Raw genomic sequence first — 24,469 nt, forward strand, 5'->3', positions numbered from 1 at the left:
TTATTTTGTGCATAATTGGGGTGCAGATCGAGGTGCAAGTTGAGCGGGGAGAGATGCACACCTCATTGCTCAGAGCCAGTGTTAGGAAGACTCTGGGGGATTTGGGACTTTACTACATTTAGCCATTTAAAAACACCAAACAAATACAGCTGTCACTTCTCTCCATCCTTAAAATGACTGCTGACATGAGCAAGTCTTGTTTTCTTTAAAGAAACAAAGATGTTTGGGGGCTGCAACTTGAGAAATGCAGCTTTTATCTAATTTGTTGACGATATGTTTGTGCCTCATTGTATAGTTACAATTTGAGATGAACACATTCTTTTCTCCATGCAGTAGAGGTGTATTTACAGAGCTGGCCGTTGGCTGGTGTCACCCTCGGCCTTCACGGAGTCTGTACGTTGCCTTGTGTCCACTTGTGTGAGTGCATGCAGGATTTCACAGGGCCCCCATCGAAGACACACTTTATGACCAAAATCCTTAACAATACTTAATTTTGTAAAACTGAAATGGAACCCTAAGACCCTCTTGATCCTTCCCCACTTAGGAATGGTAGGGCCGATGTCACATGCCTACGCATGTACGTGCAGACACACATGTGTGTGTGCGTGCATGGGAAGGCTTCGTGGCCTTGTCCGACTGCTGGTACTGGCTTGTTCAGATGGATTCTGCACGGCCCATGAGACAGATCCACGTGACAGACATACCGTACATTCACACTCTCACACTCCGCACTGCCCCGTCGTGCGTGAGAGGCTCTGCAGGGGTGTGGGTGGGGGCCTCGATGGTAAAGCTGTTATGACACAGAAAGAAATAGCAGAAATGATGATTGGGAGTCTTTGTTTTATGTGATGGGGGAAAATGTCACTTATTTCTATGAGGAATTGTAAAAGAAGAGTTTTATACTGCAGTTACCATCCTCAAACTTGCTCATTCATCAGATTTCCCCGGGGTGGGGCGCGGGGTGCACCCACGTGCTGTGGGGGCAGGATGTGTGGAGGAACGCAGTAGCCGTGACTTGTTGTCTGTGATTCAGTGGCCTTGCTCTGAAAAACCTTGGTGCTAAAAAGAAATTGTATTCATCCCCCTTGTGAAATATTTTCTTCTCATAGTTTGATTTCTAGAAATAAAAATATCTACAAATACCATACCATATTTCAGTACATTTGTATTCATCTAGCTAAAGAGTTTTAGAAAATTGTAGCTTATAATGAAAACAAAAGATCATCATAAATAATGACTTCAGTTGAACTTGGAGGTTCTTACGTGTCTCTGTCTGTCTCGGTCTCTCTCTTTGTCAAGGTAAAAAAAAGAAGAAGGAATCTTCAAAGGCAATTATGAGAATTCACTGATAATGGTAGAAGAAATAGGCCTAATTATTCTGATAAAAATTATATTTTCTGTCATGATGGTATAGATGTAACATTCAGAATCAGACACCAGTATTGTTATTGAAAGAACGTCAGGTGCTGGGCGACCTTGAATTTCGTTTCCAGCCAGTGTAGAAACAGTCACGTGGAAACTGCCACAGTACTGCAGCCCTGGCTAAATAATTGGTATCTGACCAGGGTGAGTTCCTGGCCTTGGCGCTAAACCTTGGTTTCCTGCCCACACCTGTGTGTGTGTGTCCCTGCCACTTGCTTAAATCCATACCTGATTACCCGAGATTGACGCTTCTGTCGCTCTTCTTTATCCTGTTTATGTTCAGAGAATCAGCCACTCTCGTGTGTGTGTGTGTGTGTGTGTGTGTGTGTGTGTGTGTGTGTGTGTGTGTGTGTGTGTGTGTACCAGTGCCAGGCTTGAACTCAGCCTGGCTGCTGTCCCTTAGTTTTTCCAGCTCAAAGCTGGCTCTCTGCCACTTGAGCCACCCCTCCACTTCTAGCTTTTTGCTGTTTAGTTGAACCACACTCCTCCGATCTCGGCTACCGAAGTAGCTAGGATTAAAGGTATGAGCCACCAGCACCTGGCCAAACCACTGGATTTTAAGATGCAGTCTTCCTCCTAACTTGCAGGTTAGATAGACGCCGTGATAGCCCTTCTCTCCATCTCCTGTCCCTCAGTCCGGTGCTCTGAGAACCCTCACAGAGACCCACAGCAGTTCCTTTTGTCTCGTAACTTTGCGTTACTTGTGAAAGAGCACGGGACCTGGCAGGCCGCCGGGGTCCTTGTCTGGTGGTATCCTCATGATAGCAGTGAGTTGTCAGAATGAATGTGTTTACTCAGAGTGACATTTCCTTCCACGTTAGGTTTGCCATCTGAAGAGGTGTGCAAGTCTCTTCTGCATTTCTGACTGTCTTCCATCAGGTGACCTGAGTCAGGTGGTCAGACAGCTAGCACGCACGGGCGGAGCCTATGCCGTAGGTCTGGCTTGCTAAGTGTGTGTGCACATGAGCCGCGTGTGTCCTTGGCTTCCCCGGCCTCTTGGATGACTGATGAGGCGTAGGCACGTGGGCGGGCTAGCTCAGTCTGCGCCTGTCTGCCCTTCACCCTCTGTTTTAACTCCTCTATTTAATTCTTCAGGATCCTCTTCCTTCTTCTTCCGGACACCATTGAAAATGGAAGGAAAGGTCTCAGCGCGCCATTCTGCCGAAACAGGCTGCAGACTACAGACAAAAAAATTAATATCTGAAGTGCTTATGGGAAGAGCAAGGAAGGGTCTTGAAATGAGGTTTCTGATTTCTTAATTTTCAATTGAATTCTGGGGCAGGGAGAGAAAGAAGAAATTATATTTATGTTAGGGCCGTTGCCTGTGGATTCCTAATTGAAATGGGAAAGGGGAAGAACAAAACTTTAGGTCGTTTTCTGTTTGTAGGCCCTGAAGTTCTTGAAGATGGCTTCTGTTGGGCTTAAGGAAAGGAACAGTTTGATTACAAATCAGAGGCATGAGCAAACCAGTATGTTTATGAGTGGCTCCAAGCTACAACAATTTACCAAGGTGACAGAAACATTTTTTGTCACTATCAGATCAGCTTTGTCCGATGAGTGTCAGCCTTTCCTCCCACAAGATGTCAGAACCGTGTTAGTAAATTAGTGGCTGTCTTGCTGGCCGTTGGTTTGGCTGCACCAGGTTTGAACTCGGCTTTGTGCTTGCTGGCAGATGCTTCATTGCTTGAGTTTTGCCCCAGCCCTTTACTCTCAGATTATTTTTAAGATAGGGCCTTGCCTTCCGTTTTTGTGTCTGGCAGGCCTGGGTTTGAACTCAGGGCCTTGTGCTTCCTTAGGCAGGCCTTCTTGAGAGCCGTGCCTCCAGACACCAGGGTCTTGCTTTTATGCCCACGATGCTCTGGACTATAGTAAGGATGACAGATGTGTGTTACCATGTCAAGCCTTTTCTATTCAGATAGGGTCTCATGAACCTTTTTGCCTCTGCTGGCCTTGAAGCATAAGCCTCCTGATCTCTGCCTCTGAAGTAGCTACCGGCATGAAGCACCAGTGCCCAGTCAATTCTTGCTTGTGTTTTGATGTTCTTTCCTGACTAGGAAGAAAGCCATATCTGCTCCTATCTGCTTCCTCTGCCATTTTATTCCTGATATGTGCTGACTTTCATCAAACCCCTGCTCTCTCCATAGTGAAAGTGAAGTTACTCTACAGATGACCAATTATAAATCTGGAAGAAGAATGTGTTTTGCAAGATTCTACACCTAATTGAAGCTCTACTCTTGTCACTTAGGTGTGTGTGTGATCCCTTTTGTGGATTGGCCCTTGGAATAAATGTATTTTGATATAATGGCCATCTGTTCGTGGGTATCATGTTTGCCAGTCTAAAAAAATAGTTTGATATAGATCAACATGCAATTTGGAAAGATTATACAGGCTCACCAGGCGGTGAGCTATTAGCTAAGTTTGGTGTTTATTGTAAGACAGTCACCAAGCAGAGCTGAAGACGAAAGACTCTGAAATGTCCATTTTCCTCTCTGTTATGTGTGCAAATGAAAGCAGAGTGTACAATCTAGGTGCCCCAAACTCCCACCCTGCCCCCTCCCCAGGGCCTGGCCCCAGCCTCCCTCCCACGCTCTTCTTTCTGCGGTCAGAACTTTCTTATAGGCAGATGGGAAGGGAGCAGGGCAGGGCCCGGATGCCCTTTGGCCCACACCGTGTGCAGTCCACACCCGGTAGGCTTTCGTCAGGAAAGGCCAGCCATGTCGGTCCATTTGGCATTTAGTGGTATGTGTAGTGGCTCCAAGGGCCTGGTATGTGGGCCTCTACCCCGCAGCGTGGGGTCGTGTGTGTATGTGTGTGTGTGTGTGTGTGTGTGTGTGTGTGTGTGTGTGTGTGCGCGTGCGTGCATGTACATGTGTCCCTCCTGTTCCTTCTGTACGTCCGTAGGACCTGGCGAGTGGAGCAGAGGCTCCTTCCGTTCAGGATGCTGTATGGCAGTCCTGTAGACGCTGTGACTCAGTGACGGCAGGGACTGGTTCCCCCTGGTTTTGGCGGCCGGAAGTTCTAGATCACAGGGCCGGCAGATCTGGCAGGGCCTGCCCCGGTCACCCTCGGCGTGGAGGGCAGCAGGCCTCTGGCGCTGCTCCACTCACCAGGCCGCTGCCCTGTGACCCCTCACCTCCCCACGCCCCTGCCCCAACGCTCCCCTCCTGTTGTTGACTAGGTGGGGGGCACGGCCAAGGTAAGCACTGAGGCCTGGTGATGACAGTAGTGCTGTCGTTTTCACCTTAAACCCTGAAAGACAACCATCATTACCATGGTTACCGTGGCTATGGTGCGTGGCGGGGGCGGCGCACCGGCTCGGCTGTCCGCTGCATTCCCAGACCCAAGTCTATACCTTCCCTTCTGCCCGGCTCTGTAGTGGACCAGGGCAGTGGCCACGCTAGCACAGACCCTGCCAAAACGGATAGATGTCTGTCCTACCCCATCTCTGCTGGCCCCGAATCCCGGCCACCCAGTGCACGTTCTCTCCAGCTCACCCCGCAGCCTGGGTGGCTGCGAGGAGCTGATGGTGTGCGGCACGTTGCGGGCCCAGTGGTCTGTCCGGGTGGTCCGTTCTCTGCCGACAGCTGTGTGTGGCGGCAGGTTTGCCCCTGAAGAAAGGCTGTGCGGGGCCTCATCTCCGTTCACCTGTAAACCTTGCAGAAGATTTTGAAGATACAGATATTTTTCAAGAGTCACGTCACCAAATGATAAATAACCTATTTATTATCTAAAGAAACCACTGTTACCATAGCGCTTCCCATCAGAGCCCACCGCGTAGCTCTGTCTCTGTCCTTTAATCCAGGGACTTTCTTGTGTCCCCAGAGCCCACTGTGTATTTATTTACTTATTTATGTCAGTCCTGGGGTTTGAACTGGAGACTTGATGTTCTCACTTGGCTTCTTTGCTTAAGGCTGGTGTGCGACCACTTGAACCACACCTTCCCTTTTCTTTGCTGGTTCATTGGAGATGAGAACCTCTTGGATTTGTCTGCCTGGGCTGGCTTCAAACCAGGAGCCTTAGGTCCTAGCCTCCTGAGTAGCCAAGCTTGTAGACACAAACTGCCAGTGCCTGGCTACAACCCGCTTTTTGATGCGTGAATGATACTGCCTCTAAGAGCCTCACCGTCCCGGTGGTGGGAGAGTCTGCCGCCGGCGCATTGTGTGTGGTGTAACCCTGCAAAGGACATCGTCACTCACAAAGCTTTTTCTTCATTTCCCATTGCACACAATCTCCTTAGATGACTCTCCCAAAAACGAAATGGTTGAGCCGGAGGGCACCACACTTTCAATTTCTCAGTGCTTTTTCTGGTTTTATTTGCGATCCCCTCGTAACACGGAGTCTGGCATGGAGCAGGCCTCCCACCCTCTTCACACAGAGTCACTTCGGTCCCTTTCCTCCCTCTGCGAGAGGCCGAGAGAGACGGTGCGTGATGGTGAGGGGTGTCTGGACGCAGTGGACCCCGGAAGGAGGGCCGCTGGGGCCAGCTACATGGCGTGCGTGGGAGCAGGGGAGGGGCCGGGCGATGGACACAGGAGGGTGGAGGCGGGAGGGGTTTGATTGCCCACCCAGGACAGGCAGGGGAACCAAGATTGGCACTCAGGGTGACTGGCAAGAGTGCCTGGCCACTAGGAGGGACTCTGGGATGGTGAGGTGTGTGGACGGCTGTTGTTATAATACCTAGGGCTGGAGAGGGCAGGAGGGCTGCGCAGAGCCCCAGGAGGGGCGGTAGCGGGTCGCGGGGGGGGGGGGTGTGCGGTGGGGGGAGGGCACAAGTCACCTCCAAATGGAGGAGTCAGAGAGGCCAGCACATAGGCCAGAGCCGCCCCCAGCTGGCTGGACCCAGCCATCACCGTGGGCCACACTGACACTTGCCTCCCCCTGACATGACCCTGCCCCCGGCCTTGCTGTCATACCTGCTTCATTTCTACCCCAGACTTAAGCGTAGGGGGGCAGGGGTCTTCCTACCTCCCAGAGTGGACAGCAGGCCTGCGCTACTAGAGCCATTTATGGTAGAACTCCCGTATCCATGGTTTTGCTCTCCTGATGCAGTCTGGAGATATTGGTTGGGGGAATTTCAGGAAGAACTCCTAAGTGTAAGGAGCATGCTCTTCTGAGTGGTGAGAGGAAACCTCCCGCCCTCTTTCCCTGGACGCATCCTTCTGTCCAGAGTATCTGTGCTGCATGCACGGCCCTCTCTCAGTCCTCACACAGCCTTTGTGGCACCCGTGCCTGTGTTCAGTACCTTTGTTTTATTTAAAACGGTCATTATTTTATTGTGCTGTTGCGATTGTTAGTCTCTTGCTGGGTGCCATCTGTGAATCAGTGTGTATGTGTGTCCTGTGTTCTAGCAAATGCAAGGCTTGGTGCTCTGCAGTTTCAGACATGCTCAGGGCCTTGGAATGTTTCCTCCATGAAGGGGGGGTGCTGCCTTACTGAGCAAGGCTGACTGCCTGGTGGCCCTCTGCGGGGACCCTGGCACACCTGGCTGTGAAGGAGCGCTGTCAGCAGCAGGGAGAGACGCATGGAAGAGTAGATCAGAGCAACCGAGGCCTCCCTGGGTGGAGAAGCCAAGCCGGCCAGATGGAGTGGGGGGCTAGCTGTCAGGACAGGGAACGGAGCTGCGTGGGCCGAGCCCTGGAGGCTGGGGCCTCTGTGGTCCCAGGGCACAGGCCTGCCTGAGGCCTGCCCCGGAAGGTTCCCCTCGGGGTGCTGCAGGCTGAGATCTGCCGACGCCCCTGGGACCCGGCACCATCCACCTTCAAACGAGCCCTGCCCTGCCCAGGACATACTGCAGCCCTGCGTTCTCCCTCAAGTCCGCAGAGGAGGTGGCCTGTCCCCTGCCTGGGTCACTCAGGCCAGGCTGGGAAGAGCCCACAGAGCTCCTCGCAGCAGAAGATGAGCTCACAGAGCACTTCTCAAAGAGGGGTTCCCCGGAATGAGCGGGCAGCCTCATGGGCCTCCTCGCTGACCTCCGCGAGGGCTACGTTTTATAGGAGAGCCTTACCCAGAGGTTGACGCCCGTCGTGAAAGCCCGTGGTCTCACACTGTTGATTATTTTTCCGCACTAGCCATGCAGCATTAACGGAACTGTAATTCCTCGGTGAGTGCGTGGAGGACTGCCGGTCTGTTCCCCCGCGGACGCAGGCTCCCGTGCTCCTGCCTGTGCTGTGCTTTCCAGCGGAGGTAGAGCAGAGAGGAGTGCATGCATGCAGAAAGCCCGCAGGGCCTCAGCTGACATGCCTTCCCACGTGACCGATTCGGTCGTCTGTGTGTGCGTGTGTGCGTGCGTGCGCGTGCGTGTGCAGAGGTAATCTGCGTGTGCGGAACGTGCTCACTGGAGCCTTCATTTGCAGGTGTGGATGCCTCCTGGCGCTCCACCTGCCCCGGCACCCTCCCTCAGGGCACCAAGGTGTTCCCTGCCCCTCCTGTCACCGCTCCCTGAAAATGCACGTTTTCCTGCGCATTCAAGAATCTCTTTGCCATGCTCCCTTAGGATCTGGCTCTGATAATGTGATAATGAAGGATTGTACTTAATGAGACACCCCTCTCAGGTCATATCAATGCATTTTAATAGGGGCTTTCTGGAGACTACCTTAACCCCAGACTTTCCACATTGCTGATGGAACATTGGTCCGTCTGTTCTCTCAAGGAAGAGAAGTCAGAGTCCATGCTGACATACACTTAGGAGTGGTGACCCATCAGCCAGTCTTCCTTTGGTCTCAAGATAGGTCGTCCCCTCTGAAAGGTCTGACATGATGCTGACGCTTTTCCTGCCCTCCTGGTGGGAGCCCCAGAAACAGCACCTGCTACCCAAGTCCTCACCTGCTGGGGTAGCCTTGGTGCAGTGAGGGATCCACGGATCTTAGGCTTTTGTGGCCGGCTTATTTGACTCGGTGCATTGGTGTAGCGCAGGCAGCCATGTTTCCCTCTTTCTCCAGGCTGGTGTTCTGTGGCAGGGAGAGGCTGGGTCTGATCAGCCGTCATCACTGACAGACATTTGGCTCGTTTCCCCTTCCGGCTGTGCAGAGTGGCACGGTGCTGGATGTTGTATTGCAGTGGCCTTTGGTCTCTTGTCTGACAGCCCTACATAGGTGTAGTTACTCTGCTTTGTCTGCACAGGAGATAGGTGATGCTAGGTTGCCTTTTTTTTTTTAAGTGAAAACCAAAGTGCTTTTATTGTTGGAGTATGTTAATTTATGGAACCTGTAGGATCCTGCCTGTGAACTGTTTTGCTGTAAGCATTGATGGTCAGGCCCTCACCAATAGGTGATTCAGGCAGAAGGCAGAGAGAATCCCCATTGTGGGCGGGGCCCCAGGGGGCATGCTGGGTTCCTTGGCCTCTGTCCCCAGCCCCCCAGCCAGCTGACATCTCTGAGAAGGGGCAAGGGTTGGGGGAGACCCCCAGGGTAAGGCTGCTGTGCGGAGAAGCGGGCGTGAAACCCTACTCCTCGGCGCAGCGGCGGCAAAGCGGGCCAGGGTGGCCCGGGTGCCTGGGTGCCTGGCTGAAAAACATCTTTTTAAAGATCACCTGACTGCTGGGGAGGCCGCGTCCTTGAAGATGATTTACTCCTGCTCACTGCGCTTCATTCTTCTCTCCTAGCTTATGTTCCTGAGGAGGAATTGAAGGCGGCGGAAATAGATGAGCAGCATGCGGAGGATGGTGGGCTGTCCGCGGACATTCAGGAGAGCGAGTTCGCGTGTAATGAAGAGGCAGAGATCAAAGAGCCCCAGAGCTACCAGAACTCTCCCGTCAGCACTGCCACCAACCAGGACGCTGGCTACGGGTCCCCCTTCAGCGAGAACAGCGACCAGCTGGCCCACTTCAAGAACTCCTCCTCCAGAGAAGAGAAGGAGGACGCCCAGGGCCCCGACGGCATCTCGTACCCTCAGGACAGCTTGGCACAAATCAAAGCCGTGTACGCGAACTTGTTCTCGGAATCCTGCTGGTCTAGCTTAGCTTTGGATTTAAAGAAGTCCAGTTCGGCCACCAGCAACAGCGATGCTGGCCAGAAGGAGAGCTCCGCCCCGCCCCCCACGCCCCCCACCAGCACTGCCAGCACCACGGCCGTGGCAGGGGCGGCGGCGGCCGGGACGGCCAGCACCAGCAGCAGCACCAGCAGCAGCCACAGCAGCAGCACCAGCAGCAGCGGCGGCGGCTCTGGGTACGACTGGCACCAGGCCGCGCTGGCCAAGACGCTGCAGCAGACCTCGTCGTACGGGCTGCTGCCGGAGCCCAGCCTGTTCAGCACGGTGCAGCTCTACCGGCAGAACAACAAGCTGTACGGCTCAGTGTTCACCGGGGCCAGCAAGTTCCGGTGCAAAGACTGCAGTGCTGCCTACGACACCCTGGTGGAACTGACGGTGCACATGAACGAGACGGGCCACTACCGGGACGACAACCGGGACAAGGAGTCGGAGAAGACCAAGCGCTGGTCCAAGCCCCGGAAGCGCTCCCTGATGGAGATGGAGGGCAAGGAGGATGCGCAGAAGGTACTGAAGTGCATGTACTGCGGACACTCCTTCGAGTCTCTGCAGGACCTGAGCGTCCACATGATCAAAACAAAGCATTACCAGAAAGTGCCTCTGAAAGAGCCAGTGCCAGCCATCACCAAGCTGGTCCCTTCAACCAAGAAGCGAGCACTTCAGGACCTGGGGTCTCCTTGCTCCCCGGAGCCAGCGGGTGTGGCCTCCGAGGCGGCGCTGGGAGACTCAGCCAAGGACCAGAAAGTGGCAAACCCGTACGTCACGCCCAACAACCGCTATGGCTACCAGAACGGTGCTAGTTACACGTGGCAGTTTGAAGCCCGCAAAGCTCAGATCCTCAAGTGCATGGAGTGTGGCAGCTCCCATGATACCTTGCAGCAGCTCACGGCCCACATGATGGTCACCGGCCACTTCTTGAAGGTGACCACCTCCGCCTCCAAGAAAGGGAAGCAGCTGGTGCTGGACCCCGTGGTGGAGGAGAAGATCCAGTCCATACCCCTGCCCCCCACCACTCACACCCGGCTGCCAGCCTCCGGCATCAAGAAGCAACCCGACTCCCCCGCCGGCTCCATGGCTCCGGAAGAAAAGAAAGAGCCGGACAAGGAGAAGGAGAAGGTGCCGGCGGCGGGGGGAGACCCAGAGAGGAAGATCAAGGAGGAGAGCGAGGAAGGCTCGGAGAAGTTTGAGCCCACGACGGCCCTTTACCAGTACCTGCGTGAGGAGGACCTGGATGACAGCCCCAAGGGGGGCGTGGACATTCTGAAGTCCCTGGAGAACACGGTGTCCACGGCCATCAGCAAGGCCCAGAACGGCGCGCCCTCGTGGGGCGGCTACCCTAGCATCCACGCGGCCTACCAGCTGCCGGGCACGGTGAAACCTCTGCCGGCGGCCGTGCAGAGCGTGCAGGTGCAGCCGTCCTATGCCAGCGGCGTGAAGGCACTGTCCTCCGCCGAGCACAGCGCCCTCCTGCCCTCCCCGGGGAGCCTCACCCCGCCTCCGCACAAGAGCAACGTGTCTGCCATGGAGGAGCTGGTGGAGAAGGTCACGGGCAAGGTCAGCATCAAGAAGGAGGAGAGGCCAGCCGAGAAGGAGAAGGGGTCCCCGGCCAAGGCTGCCTCCCCGGGGGCAAAGGAGAACAAAGATTTCCCCAAGTCAGAGGAGACCGGCAGCAAGCCACAGAAGAAGGGCCTGGATGCCGAGACGGAGAAGGCCAAAAAGGAGGGTCCGGCGGACGCCCACACCCCAAACGGCACGGAGCCTCTCAAAGCCAAGGTCACCAACGGCTGCAGCAACCTGGGCATCATCACGGACCACTCGCCAGAACCTTCCTTCATCAACCCACTCAGTGCGCTACAGTCCATCATGAACACCCACCTGGGCAAGGTCTCCAAGCCCGTGAGCCCCTCCCTGGACCCGCTGGCCATGCTGTATAAAATCAGCAACAGCATGCTGGACAAGCCCGTGTACCCGAGCACCCCGGTAAAGCAGAGCGACCCCATCGACCGCTACTACTACGAGAACAGCGACCAGCCCATAGACTTGACCAAGTCCAAGAACAAGCCCCTGGTCTCCGGCATGGCCGAGCCCGTGGCGTCGCCGCTGCGGGAGAGCGCGCTCATGGACATCTCCGACATGGTGAAGAACCTCACGGGCCGCCTCACCCCCAAGTCCTCCACGCCCTCCACGGTCTCGGAGAAGTCGGATGCCGACGGCAGCAGCTTCGAGGAGGCGCTGGATGAGCTGTCCCCCGTCCACAAGAGGAAAGGACGCCAGTCCAACTGGAACCCGCAGCACCTGCTCATCCTGCAGGCCCAGTTCGCCTCCAGCCTGCGGGAGACGGCGGAGGGCAAGTACATCATGTCGGACCTGGGGCCGCAGGAGCGGGTGCACATCTCCAAGTTCACCGGCCTCTCCATGACCACCATCAGCCACTGGCTGGCCAATGTGAAGTACCAGCTGCGGAGGACAGGAGGAACGAAATTCCTCAAGAACCTCGACACAGGGCATCCTGTTTTCTTTTGCAACGATTGTGCCTCTCAATTCAGAACTGCTTCTACATATATCAGCCATCTTGAGACTCACCTGGGCTTCAGCCTCAAGGACCTCTCCAAGCTGCCGCTCAGTCAGATCCAGGAGCAGCAGAGCGTCTCCAAAGCCCTGGCCAACAAGACATTGGGCCCCCTGGGGGCGGCTGAGGAAGACTTAGGCTCCACATTCCAATGCAAACTCTGTAACCGGACTTTTGCCAGCAAGCACGCAGTCAAACTGCACCTCAGCAAGACGCACGGCAAGTCTCCAGAGGATCACCTGATCTACGTGACCGAGCTGGAGAAGCAGTAATGTCCCCGCTGTGCACGGGCCCGCTGGACAGTGCACTCACTCCCCATCACCCTCCAACCGCACCAGGCCAAGCCTGAGCCGCCCACGCCAGCCCTTCCTTGGTTGCTGAACTACCTGCCTATCTGGACCTTGGTTTTTCTTACACATATTTTGTAGTTATATTTATATGCTCTTTGTCGGGTCTGTGCATGTTATTTTCTTTTCTTGCTTCTTTTTTTTTTTTTTTACTTCCATGAGTCAAAGTCTGACCTTTATTTTCAACATCTGTTCTTGGTGTTAAGCTATCTTTTGTAGGAAACAGTGGGGCATACTACTCAGTAAAGAAAGACACAAATAGCAATGATAAAAAGACATCCTAAACTTAGGAAGTTGCCATGACAGTAAAGGTCATAGACTCTGGTAGTGTCAAATTTAACCCTTTGAGGACTGGTAACCGCATCTCTGTGCCTTTCACTCAGAAAAAAAAAAACCAACAAAAAGAGAAAAAAAGAATAAAAAGGCTTAAAGGCATTTCATTCAGATCAAAAGCTGTGTCAGACACAAAACTTATTTAATAATTAAAAGATGAGCTTTTCTATGCAGGCTGGTCTGTGTGGGAGACTTGCATGCTCCCTTGGAGGATGGCGCTGTCAAAAAGACCCCTGGGGTTAGCAAGCCACAACTTCACCTGTTTCAAACAGAAAACAAAACACCAAAAACACAAACAACAATCACCACCACCAATACCCCAGTTGCCACTAAGCCCAGACCCTCTGGATGCTGAAAAATGCCACTATTGGCAAGAAAAAAAATAGTATGCAAGCTATTATTTAAAAAGAAAAAATGTATAAAAATGCTATTTCTTTCGTTTTTTTTTTTTGTTCCTGTAAAATACTGCGGTTTATAGTTATTTACAAATGTAAGCTTTGGTACAAGCTGACCTTTCTATAGCGTGCTGCATTGATAAATGGAAAAAAAAAATCTGGGGCAAATGTTGGAGTCCTTTCCTTGTAAATTACCGACATCAGCTTATGCACTTCTGTAGGTTATAAATGGTATCATTTTAATCTATCCTACTTTCTTTGTACCTTCTGGCTGTATGCTTTCTCTTTTAACTTTTTATATTGTCATTTTATATTAAATTTCTGTGTATATAATGTAAAACCACACTTTTTTGGATAAAAGTTAGTTCCTGCAGCTTGATTTAAATAGAGGAATTTTACGGGCACCTGTATCTTCCCAGATGCATGTACTCAGAGGAACTATCAGGCAAAAATAAATAAAGAAAAACAAAGCAAGCAATGCACTATTAATGATACATTTTGATGTTTGTCATTAATATTGTACAGTACATTTTGGTTCACACAATTAAAATCCACTGTTTTCTCACATGTAAAATAAACCCACAGGCAGTTCTTGATTTACACGGATTGTCATGTCGTCATTAGCGGGCCTTTCGAGATGCTATTTCAGCAACAAGAGCTGTTGCTTATGCAATCAACCAACAAAAATTCTATTCAGATTCATCCGTTTAGCCTCCATGTGCTGACACGCTTCATTCAGATAGAAGTGTTGCAGTTTTAAAAGTGATAATTAAAAATTTTACCTCCACTGGGTGCCAAGGGTTACTATTTAGCCATCAGCCATGGCTGTTTTCCACCTCGGTGGGCTCCACTACTGCCTTCAGAGAATCCCTTTGCCCTAATTAGAAATGCTTGCCACCACCTCTGTGCCCTCCCTCCCCCCTCCCTCCCTCCCTCCCCCCTCCTCCCTCCCTCCTTCCTCCCCCCTCCTCCCTCCCTCCTTCCTCCCCCCTCCTCCCTCCCTCCCCCCTCCTCCCTCCCTCCCCCCTCCTCCCTCCCTCCCTCCCCCCCTCCCTCCTTCCCTCCTTCCCTCCCTTCCTTCCTTCCTTCCTTCCTTCCTTCCTTCCTTCCTTCCTTCCTTTCTTCCTTCCTTCCTTCCTTCCTCCTTTTCCTGGCACTGGTGTTTGAACTTAGACCCTTAACCTCTTTCTTCCTTGCCTTTTCCACTCAAGGCTAGTGCTCTACCATTTGAACCACACATTCACCTCTGGCTTTTGGGTTGGTAAATAAGAATCTCACAAATATTCCCACCTGTGCTGGCTTCAAACCTTGATCCTCAGACCTCAGCCTCCCTAGTAGCTAGGTTTACAGACATGAGCCTCTCCTGGATTCCCTCATCATGCTGTGTTCGAGCAAGTGTTTTTTCTGCAGATGATGCTGGAACGTGGCGGTCTGCACTGAGAACGCTGGACTCCACTCTGCCGGTCCAGAGCTCGCTGCCCGAGCATGTCCTCTGGGAAATGGACACCATGGCTCTCCAGCCTCCTTCTGGGAAACATGGAGGGGAAATTTAACTTTCTCACCTTGAGCTGAAATTTTCCATTCTGGAGAAAGGTTAGAACCCACTGCTCAGGAGCAGCTGAGCAGCGGTGATATTTTAATTATTTCCCCAGCTTAGCGGGTGGCTGAGGATCAGCTAATGACGGACCGGGAGGCCGCGCTCCCCGGGGTCTGTTTGCACAGGCCTCTCGCTAATGCGGCGAGCACAAGAGAGATTCGCAAAATTTTTCTGACTTTTTCCATTGGTAAATAGTTGTGTCCTTTAGGAGTCTCCGCCACTCAGACCTTTCAGTTCAATTACTGGGTGATTATGTACTTTGGGCTCAAGGGGTGACAGCGAGGAATAACAATTAGGCGGATGGTGTAGCGCCGGGGTCCTGACATAATCATCTTCGGAAGCTGTGTTTATTTTACTGCAGACCCGACAGTCTCTCCACCTCACGGAAGAGCTGTGTAGCTCAGGTAAGGCCAGGAGGGGCCAGCTGGGGCCAGACGCTTGGTCAAAGCCGCTTACCACCTGACCTCTGCTCCCTGGGGACAGACGCAAACTCCCAGGCTTCCTCTCTTGGTTTTTTATTGTATTTCCTCAACACACTGGGTCTGGTCATCAGACCAGGTTCCCCAGTCAGAGGCCACAGCAGAGACGAGGCTTGGGGCTGGCGGCGCTGCGGTGTGGAGTGGCGCTGTGCTGCGTGGCCCGCGCGTGGGAGCTCGTTGCCTCCTCACGGGTTGGACGTGGGCCCGATGACCGTCACCTCCAGTGTGCAGGCAAGGAGCCTGGGCGAAGTGCATCAGCCCCGGTCTGTGGTCCGTGGCTTGTGAGGGACAGCACTTGGATCCTCAGCCTTCAAAGCTCTTGAAGCAACGCCCAAGAGTGTCCCAGGTAAGCACTTGTGGCTCAGACCCTGGGGGCGCTCGGAGCTTTCTGCAGGACGGGGAGCTGGAGTCCATCCCCAGGAGCCGGAGGCAGGGGCGGGGTGCAGGATCTAGGCCTGGGTGAGCCGAGAGCCCAGCATTGTCCCAGTTGCCTCCAGCTGCTGCAGTGGTCTGCTGGATATGAAAAATGAGTCCAAATGCCGTTTTGGTGTGACTTGGCACCAGGTACGCCTGCAGATGGGCCTGTGACAGTCAGGTTATATAGGGGTGAGATGCACCTTTCCAGGAGCAATCATCCATCCTTTCCTCCAGGGTCTTCCTGCGGCCGGGGGGGGGGCACCTGTTCCTCACCTGTCTCACTGCAGGTGTGGGAGAGGAGCCAGGGAGAAGGCAAGAGACCAATGAGCCCTCTGTCCAGCACTGTGGTTGGATGAGGCTGTCATTGGACACTTACTAAAGAAACCATCCTGTGCATTGTGTTTGCAGCTTAAGCTTCGGCTTTAGTAACCAAATGTTTCCTTTCAATGTAAGATTTTTAAAAGCTTAAGGGGCAGGAGGTATAGTGGTAGAGTGCTTGAGCGGTAGAGTGCTTGCCTAGCATGTGTGTGAAGCCCTTGGTTCAAACCTCCTTACTGTGAAAGGATTGGAAGGAAGGGAAGGAGGGAGGGAGGAAGGAAGGAAAGAAGGAAGGAAGGAAGGAAGGAAGGAAGGAAGGAAGGAAGGAAGGAAGCAGCCAGAGTTTAAAATCTTGAGAACAGGCAGAGTGCTGCATGTGATTTAGTCAGTATTTGAAGGGAGATAAAGCCATTGAAATCACCACAGACAAAAGTTCATGTGAGGAACTTTTGTGCTAAAAGAAGAGATTAAATGCTTTAAGATTTATATTTCTCCATTTCTGAAATTGATGATCTTTAAAAAGCCATTTACATTAGTCTACAGCATATCTAAACTATTTCAGAATTTTCAGACATTGTGCATACAAATAAGGCTTCTGCTTTTTCTGAGGTATAATTTTCTTGTGATTTAATTTGTCCGAAGATGAGGGATTTATGCTATTGAAAGCCAATTGTTGCACTGTAAACCTAAAGATACCAGAGTAAAATCCCTCTTGGGGAGAATCTGTACATTTGACATAACTCTTACTCTTGGGTTAAAAGTGATCAAAGTAAAAAGAAGTTATAAAGGTTATCACAGAAACTTTGGAAAACAAAAACAACGGTGAAAATAAAAACTAGCTATCGCTTAGATTGTTTTCATCTAAGTATTTTCATCTGTTAATATTTTAGTGCTGATTCCCCCTCATTAAGCAGAGACTGTGGTGGACATAGCTTTGGACCTTGTTTTTCTTACTTGACACTGGATGATGGGTATTTCCTCAAACTATTGAATAATGAGATTGTTTCCCCCTGGTGCTGCAGTTTCAACTGGGGGCCTCTCGCTTGCTACGCAAGCAGGTGCCAGCCACACACACCTCTCTCCCTTTTGGTTATGGTCTCACTTTTTACCTGAGCTGGCCTGAATGGTGATCCTTCTTTTCATACTTCCTGATAGTTAGGATGAATAGCACCGGCCACAATACCACACCCAGCTTTTCCTGTTGAGATGGGGTTGTGAACATATTTGCAGTGTCCCGGAACTCCTCTGGTCTCAGACTCCTGTGCAATTGGGATTGTGTTAGGTTTTTAAAAAGAGGTTTCTGAGTAAGAACTACACCACACATGTGGTATTCAGGTAGGGGGTAGGTTTATTCATCGTTCTGGCTGGTACCAGCCCATGTTGGCCTTCCACGCGGTGGGGAAAGGCCTGAAGACCTGGGAAAGAGAGCTTCTGGGCCTGTGCTAGGCCTTACCTAGCGTATGGGCGGAGAAAGGTGTGGCCACATCAAATTCAGATGTGACCTCAGCGGATGCAGATGTGATCTCTTCCAGGTGTGCCAGTTGCCTAGGTAATGCAGGTACTGGGTGGAGACTTTGCTGCGAGGAGGGTGGAGTCTGCTCGCCATCCAGGAGCAGATCTTACCGATTGCAGGCCTGGAAGAGGTCCTGGTGCCTGGCTAGGAGTTTTAAATCCTGCTTTGATGTATTGTGTTCATCTACTCAGTTCTCTATTAGTTAAAATTTTGACTGAAGATTCCTTTCAGATTTTCACTGTTGTAAATATGATCACAGACAACATTCCCCTCAATACTTAGTGGATATTTCCTTAAAACCAGTACTTGGAAGGGCCACTTCTGCTTTGTAGTTTGGCAGTGTCTGTGGCCCAGCCTCTCCCAGCCCGCGCAGCCACCGCTGAGATGGGCACCCTGCACAACTGCTCTGTGAGCACGGAGGCTTATATTGAAAAAGTTTCTTTCCTTGGCCCATTTTCACTAAATCTCAATATTTTACTCTATAGTATCTTCCATGTGTACTGTCTGTTTATCTTATTTAAGGAAAAGATGGTTTATGGCCCTGGGTAATTTTTGAAGCACATTCTCATGGATTATGCTTTCATTTATGTTCAGGTGGCCAGTGCTTGCCCTAAAGAAAACCTACCGCTGGGAGGAGTGCAGGGACTTGCGCTCGAGAGATCCAGGACTCTCTGTGGGCCGGCATTAGACCCCAGCTCCTGCCTTTTAATCATTTTTAGTCTGCAATACTCCTGCCTTATTAAAACATCCTGAATGACTTCTTCAAGATAGTAACATCCTTTGAGGTGTCTCAGATTGTCCAACTTGCTTAGAGGAAGAAAAACTATTATTCTGTAAGGTATGTTAGTAATTTACCATTAACACTGAGTAATGAAGCAAACACATAATCTTAGGGTGAGCTACTTGTTAGGGAGAGATTGACCACCCAGGGTGGTCCATGAAGACCAGAGGCAGGCCTGCAAAACCCTGGTCGGAAGCGGGTCCCACAGGGAGGGGGCTCCGAACTCAAGTTCCCAGGTCTCTGAGAACTCAATGCCTGTGTCCCAGGTTTCTGAGGGACACTGGCCAGGGACAGCAGCCAAAGCCAAGGATGACAAAAAACAGTCCTGTCTCCTTGAGGACAGTCAGGAGACACTTCAGCTGGACTGGTTAGTTCTCTCCAACAGAGAGCAACACAAACTTTCACCACAACTGTTTAGACATTGGCTGGTCACTCCTCCGTGGCTGGGTTTATGTACCTGGTGTGATGCTGTGTTCCGGGCTTTTACTTCAAACAGAGAGTAGAAGTTGTGGATCTATCCATGTGCTTGATCACACTTGGTCAAACTATTTGAGGCCTGACACAGATACACATCCTATCTAATAGAAACTAGAAAGTTAGTTTTCTGATTGAGAGACTGTATGACTTACAGGTGGATTTGAAAGGACTGTAAGACTAAGGCGCTTCAACAAACCTGGGGTTCTAGGGATATTACTCTGACTGGGAACTGCTACACCAGGAGCACCAGTTTCTACGACATGGAAATACTAGGGAAAGCCCCTTTCTGTGTAACTGCAACCATTGGCCAGGTCCTTCCCCAGCGAGCTGCGCATAGCTGGGCCCAAGGCTGGCACGGCACTGGTCAGTCCCCATGTCCAAACGTCTCCTCCCGTCTGTGATTTCCTTCCTTTTAATCCATTTTAATGTTGTTGGTTTTTTTTTTGCAGAATATGTTTCCAGTTTTCACCAATCAACTGACTGGGTCTAAGAATATTTTCTCTGTGTAGAACAACAAATTGTGAGTGTATATGGTATGCAGGGCAACATAATACTCTAAGGGAGATGAGGATGTTTGAGTCCTTTATATTTCTCAGCCATGATATATATATAATATACCTACATGTACACATATATATATACACACACATATATATACACACATATATACACACATATATATATACATATATATACATATATATATATATATATATATATATATATATATACTGTGCTAATATGCCCATTTTATATCTATTATTGTTCAAGGAATGATTACATTTGCCAGTGTCAATCTTTGGCTCTTCAGTATCATTGCAAAAGCAGAAAGCAAATATAAGGTTTTGTTTTGAATCATTATAAGAGAGTCATGCCTACATACCCACATTTGAATGGTAATACACTTACTCAGAACTTGGTACCGTTAATTTTCCCTTTCAGATTGGCCATTCTCTGCATGAATTTCCCGACTCTGTCTTTTGGAGCTACAAAACTCACAAGTCACTGGCTTGGATACGCATAACTTCTGGGGGGTACTCCAACCACACCCGTGTTTCGGGGAGCCACAGGCCTTTGCACCCTTGAGCACAGATGGCACAAATGGCCACGCTGAGAACTTGGACTCGGGTGGATTGGTTGGGACACGTTCTATTTTCTGCCCCTCTTTTCTTAGTTAAAATCTGAAGTAATCTACAATCAGATGGCAAGGACTTTATTCAAACTCCAGGTGACGGTGAGAAGCATTTTAAAAATAGGACGTTTAAAACGGTAGTTCTTCACGTGAATATTCCTCTTACGCTCGGTGAGGTGGTTGGAACCTGGCAATATGTAACGTCTTATTTGTTGTCATGGGAGCATTGTAATATCTTCCTCGCAAAATCCTTCCAACAAAACAAAGAAGGCTGGCAGAGAGGCGCAGAGTTCCCATCTCTCCAGCTTCTTGGAGGAAAACAAAAGATTTTTCAAACAAGGAGTGGAAGTTGCGATTTCCAGATGACCCCTCACTTAGCATTTGCTTCAGTAAATGCTCCCTCCCCTTTTTTGAAAGCACTTAACATTTTTAGTCCCCTTTTCCTGCTTCCAGTGGCTACCTTCACGGGCGTGGAGCCCGTCTCAGGGTGGAAAGTGATGTTTTGGACTTCCCTCCCGTTGCCAATGGCTCCCATGCTATGAGAACAATCTCATTGCATTGTTTGGCCATGAATAGATGTGTGAACTTTTTTTTTCTGTGAATCTGGCAATGCACCTGCTCCGTGAGGCTGTGGCAGGTAATACTCTGGCTGCATTCATTTTCTCTACTTTTAAATATCTCAGGGTCTCTTCCTGAGGGCAAATTTGTTTTTTCTTAAGTCTCAATGTGTCAAAGACAAGTACTTTACTCCTGGAGCCTCCTTGAAGAGCCACATTGCCTAGAGTCCTTCGGGTTAGCAGGCTCCAGCATTGGAGGGACCAGGAGCAAGGGGCTGTGGAGAGCAGGGTGTATCATCAAAGGCAACAATGCAGCTGGGAGCCGGTGGCTCACACCTGAAATCCCAGCTACTCAGGAGGCTGAGATCTGAAGATCCCAGTTCAAAGCCAGCCCAGGCAGGAAAGTCCCATGAGACTGTATTTTACTCTATTGTTTTTATTGTAAACCTGATGTACAGAGCGGTTACAGTCACATAAGTCAGGTAATGAGTATTTTGTTTGTCATCTCTTCCCTCATTTTCTCTGTTTTTTTGCTTCCTGACCTTCCGGTCCCCTACAAGCTGTGTAGTTCATATTCAACATAGTATCCAGTGAGTATCACGGCTACATTTGTTCACTCTTTGTACCACCATTTCTGTGCTTCCCCTGACCTGCCCCAAACAGATTCATTTACATACAAAAGAAGTGGTATAGAAATCAAAAATCCACAAAGGAGAAAACAAATCAGAAACAAAAACCAAAACAACAACAAACACCCCTCTTGTTACAACCTCTTGGTGAGACTCTTATCCCCACTCAACCACTCAAACACTGGATATGGAGGTGTGGCTCAAAGTGGTAGAGTAATAGCCTGGTGAAAAAGAGCTCAGGAACAGTGCCCAGATCCATTTCAAGCCCATGACCAAGGTGACTGTGAAGATGATCATGACCAAGGTGACCTGTGATGATCATGACCAAGGTGACCTGTGATGATCATAACCAAGGTGACCTGTGATGATAATCATGACCAAGGTGACTGTGATGATCATGACCAAGGTGACTGTGATGATCATGACCAAAGTGAGCTGTGATGATCACGACCAAGGTGACCTGTGATGATGATCATGACCAAGGTGACCTGTGATGATGATCATGACCAAAGTGACCTGTGATGATCATGACCAAGGTGACCTGTGATGATGATCATGGCCAAGGTGACTGTGATGATCATGGCCAAGGTAACTGTGATGATGATCATGACCAAGGTGACCTGTGATGATCATGACCAAGGTGACTGTGATGGTCATGACCAAGGTGACCTGTGATGATGATCATGACCAAGGTGACCTGTGATGATCATGACCAAGGTGACTGTGATGATGATCATGACCAAGGTGACCTGTGATGATGATCATGACCAAGGTGACCTGTGATGATCATGACCAAGGTGACTGTGAAGATGATCATGACCAAGGTGACCTGTGATGATCATGACCAAGGTGACCTGCGATGATCATGACCAAGGTGACCTGTGATGATCATGACCAAGGTGACTGTGATGGTGATCATGACCAAGGTGACTGTGATGATGATCATGACCAAAGTGACCTGTGATGATGATCATGACCAAGGTGACTGTGATGATGATCATGACCAAGGTGACTGTGATGATGATGACCAAGGTGACCTGTGATGATGATCACGACCAAGGTGAACTGTGATGATCATGACCAAGGTGACCTGTGATGATCATGACCAAGGTGACTGTGATGATCATGACCAAGGTGACCTGTGATGATCATGACCAAGGTGACTGTGATGATGATCATGACCAAAGTGACCTGTGATGATGATCATGACCAAGGTGACTGTGATGATGATCATGACCAAGGTGACTGTGATGATGATCATGACCAAGGTGACTGTGATGATCATGACCAAGGTGACCTGTGATGATCATGACCAAGGTGACTGTGATGATGATCATGACCAAGGTGACTGTGATGATCATGACCAAGGTGACCTGTGATGATGATCATGACCAAGGTGACTGTGATGATGATCATGACCAAGGTGACCTGTGATGATCATGACCAAGGTGACTGTGATGATGATCATGACCAAGGTGACCTGTGATGATCATGACCAAGGTGACTGTGATGATGATCATGACCAAGGTGACTGTGATGATCATAGCCAAGGTGACCTGTGATGATCATGACCAAGGTGATATGTGATGATCATGACCAAGGTGACCTGTGATGATCATGACCAAAGTGACCTGTGATGATCATGACCAAGGTGACTGTGATGATCATGACCAAGGTGACCTGTGATGATCATGACCAAGGTGACTGTGATGATGATCATGACCAAGGTGACCTGTGATGACCATGACAAAGGTGACCTTGATGATGGTCATGACCAAGGTGACTGTGATAATCATAACCAAGGTGACCTGTGATGATGATCATGACCAAGGTGACCTGTGATGATCATGACAAAGGTGGCCTGTGGTGACGTTGCTAAATTGACAATGACCAGAGTGTCCTGCTGTGACAATGACCAAGGTGACCTGCGGTGGTGCCATAAATGTGGTGGCCTGTGGCAGGTGAACATGACCTGTGGCAGGTGGTCCATGACAGGTAAACATGACCTTGATGGTGTAGGCATGGCCAAGGAAGCCCGTGGCAGCAAACATGACCTGTGGCAGGTGAGCATGACTGTGGCGGGATGGGCATGACCGAGGTTATGCATAGGAGTGAACACAAGCCAAAGGATATGGTTGAAACCCGGAAGGACAGATCAGGGTGCCTGGTGGGTGGAGCCCCAGCTCCAGTGGTTTTGGATAGCGTGGAGATTTCAGCCAGTAAGGAAATCGTCACCCAAAGGGAATTGGCATGTGGCCTTTCTAGGGTTAAAGATCCTTTAGCTTTAGAGAGAATGTATAAAAGAAAACTCTTCTTGCAATAATTTATGTAAATGCCGCGCTCGCTTTGAAGGCTCCATGTCACCGTGTGGCACTGTGCGATGTTCTCTTTCTTCACCTGTCAGGCAAAGACCACCTCGAAGAGTCTCACTGCTGATTACTAGTTAATTGTCATTAATAAGTGACAACTGACATTATGGGGGCTTACTGCAGAGAGAACAGAAAAGAGCCGCAGATATTCTAATGAGCTGACTCCTCCGTGCCCTCTATTGTTGTGGAGAATGAGGAGCTGTCGTCATTGTTCAGAGATGGGCTTCAACTGTTCGGGAGAATATTCTCTTTAATTTCTCTATGCATAGTTAATTCCTGGTACTCTGAATTTCTCTTCCTCCCACCCCCTCTCCTTTGAGCACACACGCGCACACGCACACGCACATACATTTCCAGTCTTTCTAGGGGTGGGCTAAAAGCGCCTAACGCAGGCAGAACGGAACCTCAGTCCTAGGAGGAAGTAATATTCTCTGAAAAGCTTATATCCAAGAGCAGACAGCTTTAGTTGACCCAGATGGGAACAGAGGTAGACAGGTCCTAGGAGGCGGCAAAGGGAGGCATGACCCAGCCACAGACCCACACTCACACTGGAAAGCTGGAAACGATGGCCAACACCACGTGAAGATGTGCCGCAGCCCATCTGCCGGGAGAATTCTTACTCTTCCCAGCACTCCAAGCACTGCAACAAGAAAAGTCCCTTCCAGAAGTCTCTTCCAGAAGAGAAGCCACCAGTGAGGGGAGGCGATTCAAGAGGCATTTAACTATGGGCTCCATCAGTGGTCATTTGTGTTTGATAAATGTTACCCAAACAGAATTTGCCTGTTCAAGTCATTAGTTGTCACTGACTAAAAGCTCTGCCTCTGTGTGTATGTGTGTGTGTGTGTGTGTGTGTGTGTGTGTGTGTGTGTGTGTGAGTGTGTTCATCTTCTATGAGTCTGAGTCTTTTAGACTCTACTTATAGTCTAAAAGAAATAAGCTGCACCTAATTTATTTCACTTGGCATAATATCCTCTTAGCTGACCTGTGATGGCGTGCAGAATCTCCTTCTTTTTAAAGACCGAGTAGTATTCCATTATGCTTGTATATCTATATAACTATGTCTCTATATACACCACCACATTTTAAAGAATAATTGGTGGATTTATTAATTAGCCTGATGTGATCATTCTGCACACATAGAACAAAGCACC

General features: G+C 50.2%; 1 protein-coding gene across 1 annotated transcript in view; it reads left to right on the top strand.

The window, feature by feature from the left end:
* The window catches only part of Tshz1 (teashirt zinc finger homeobox 1), a 74,621-nt gene extending 60,972 nt beyond the window's left edge, over positions 1-13,649 (top strand). Inside the window, exon 2 of the mRNA XM_042693501.1 lies at positions 9,023-13,649. Coding sequence (XP_042549435.1) covers positions 9,023-12,246 — 3,224 coding nt within the window. The 3' untranslated portion in view covers positions 12,247-13,649. The remainder of the gene's footprint in view (positions 1-9,022) is intronic.
* Positions 13,650-24,469: the final 10,820 nt, after the last annotated feature.

Source organism: Dipodomys spectabilis, unplaced genomic scaffold, assembly GCF_019054845.1.
Source record: "Dipodomys spectabilis isolate Male_0828 unplaced genomic scaffold, ASM1905484v1 ptg000169l, whole genome shotgun sequence".
NCBI lineage: Eukaryota > Metazoa > Chordata > Mammalia > Rodentia > Heteromyidae > Dipodomys > Dipodomys spectabilis.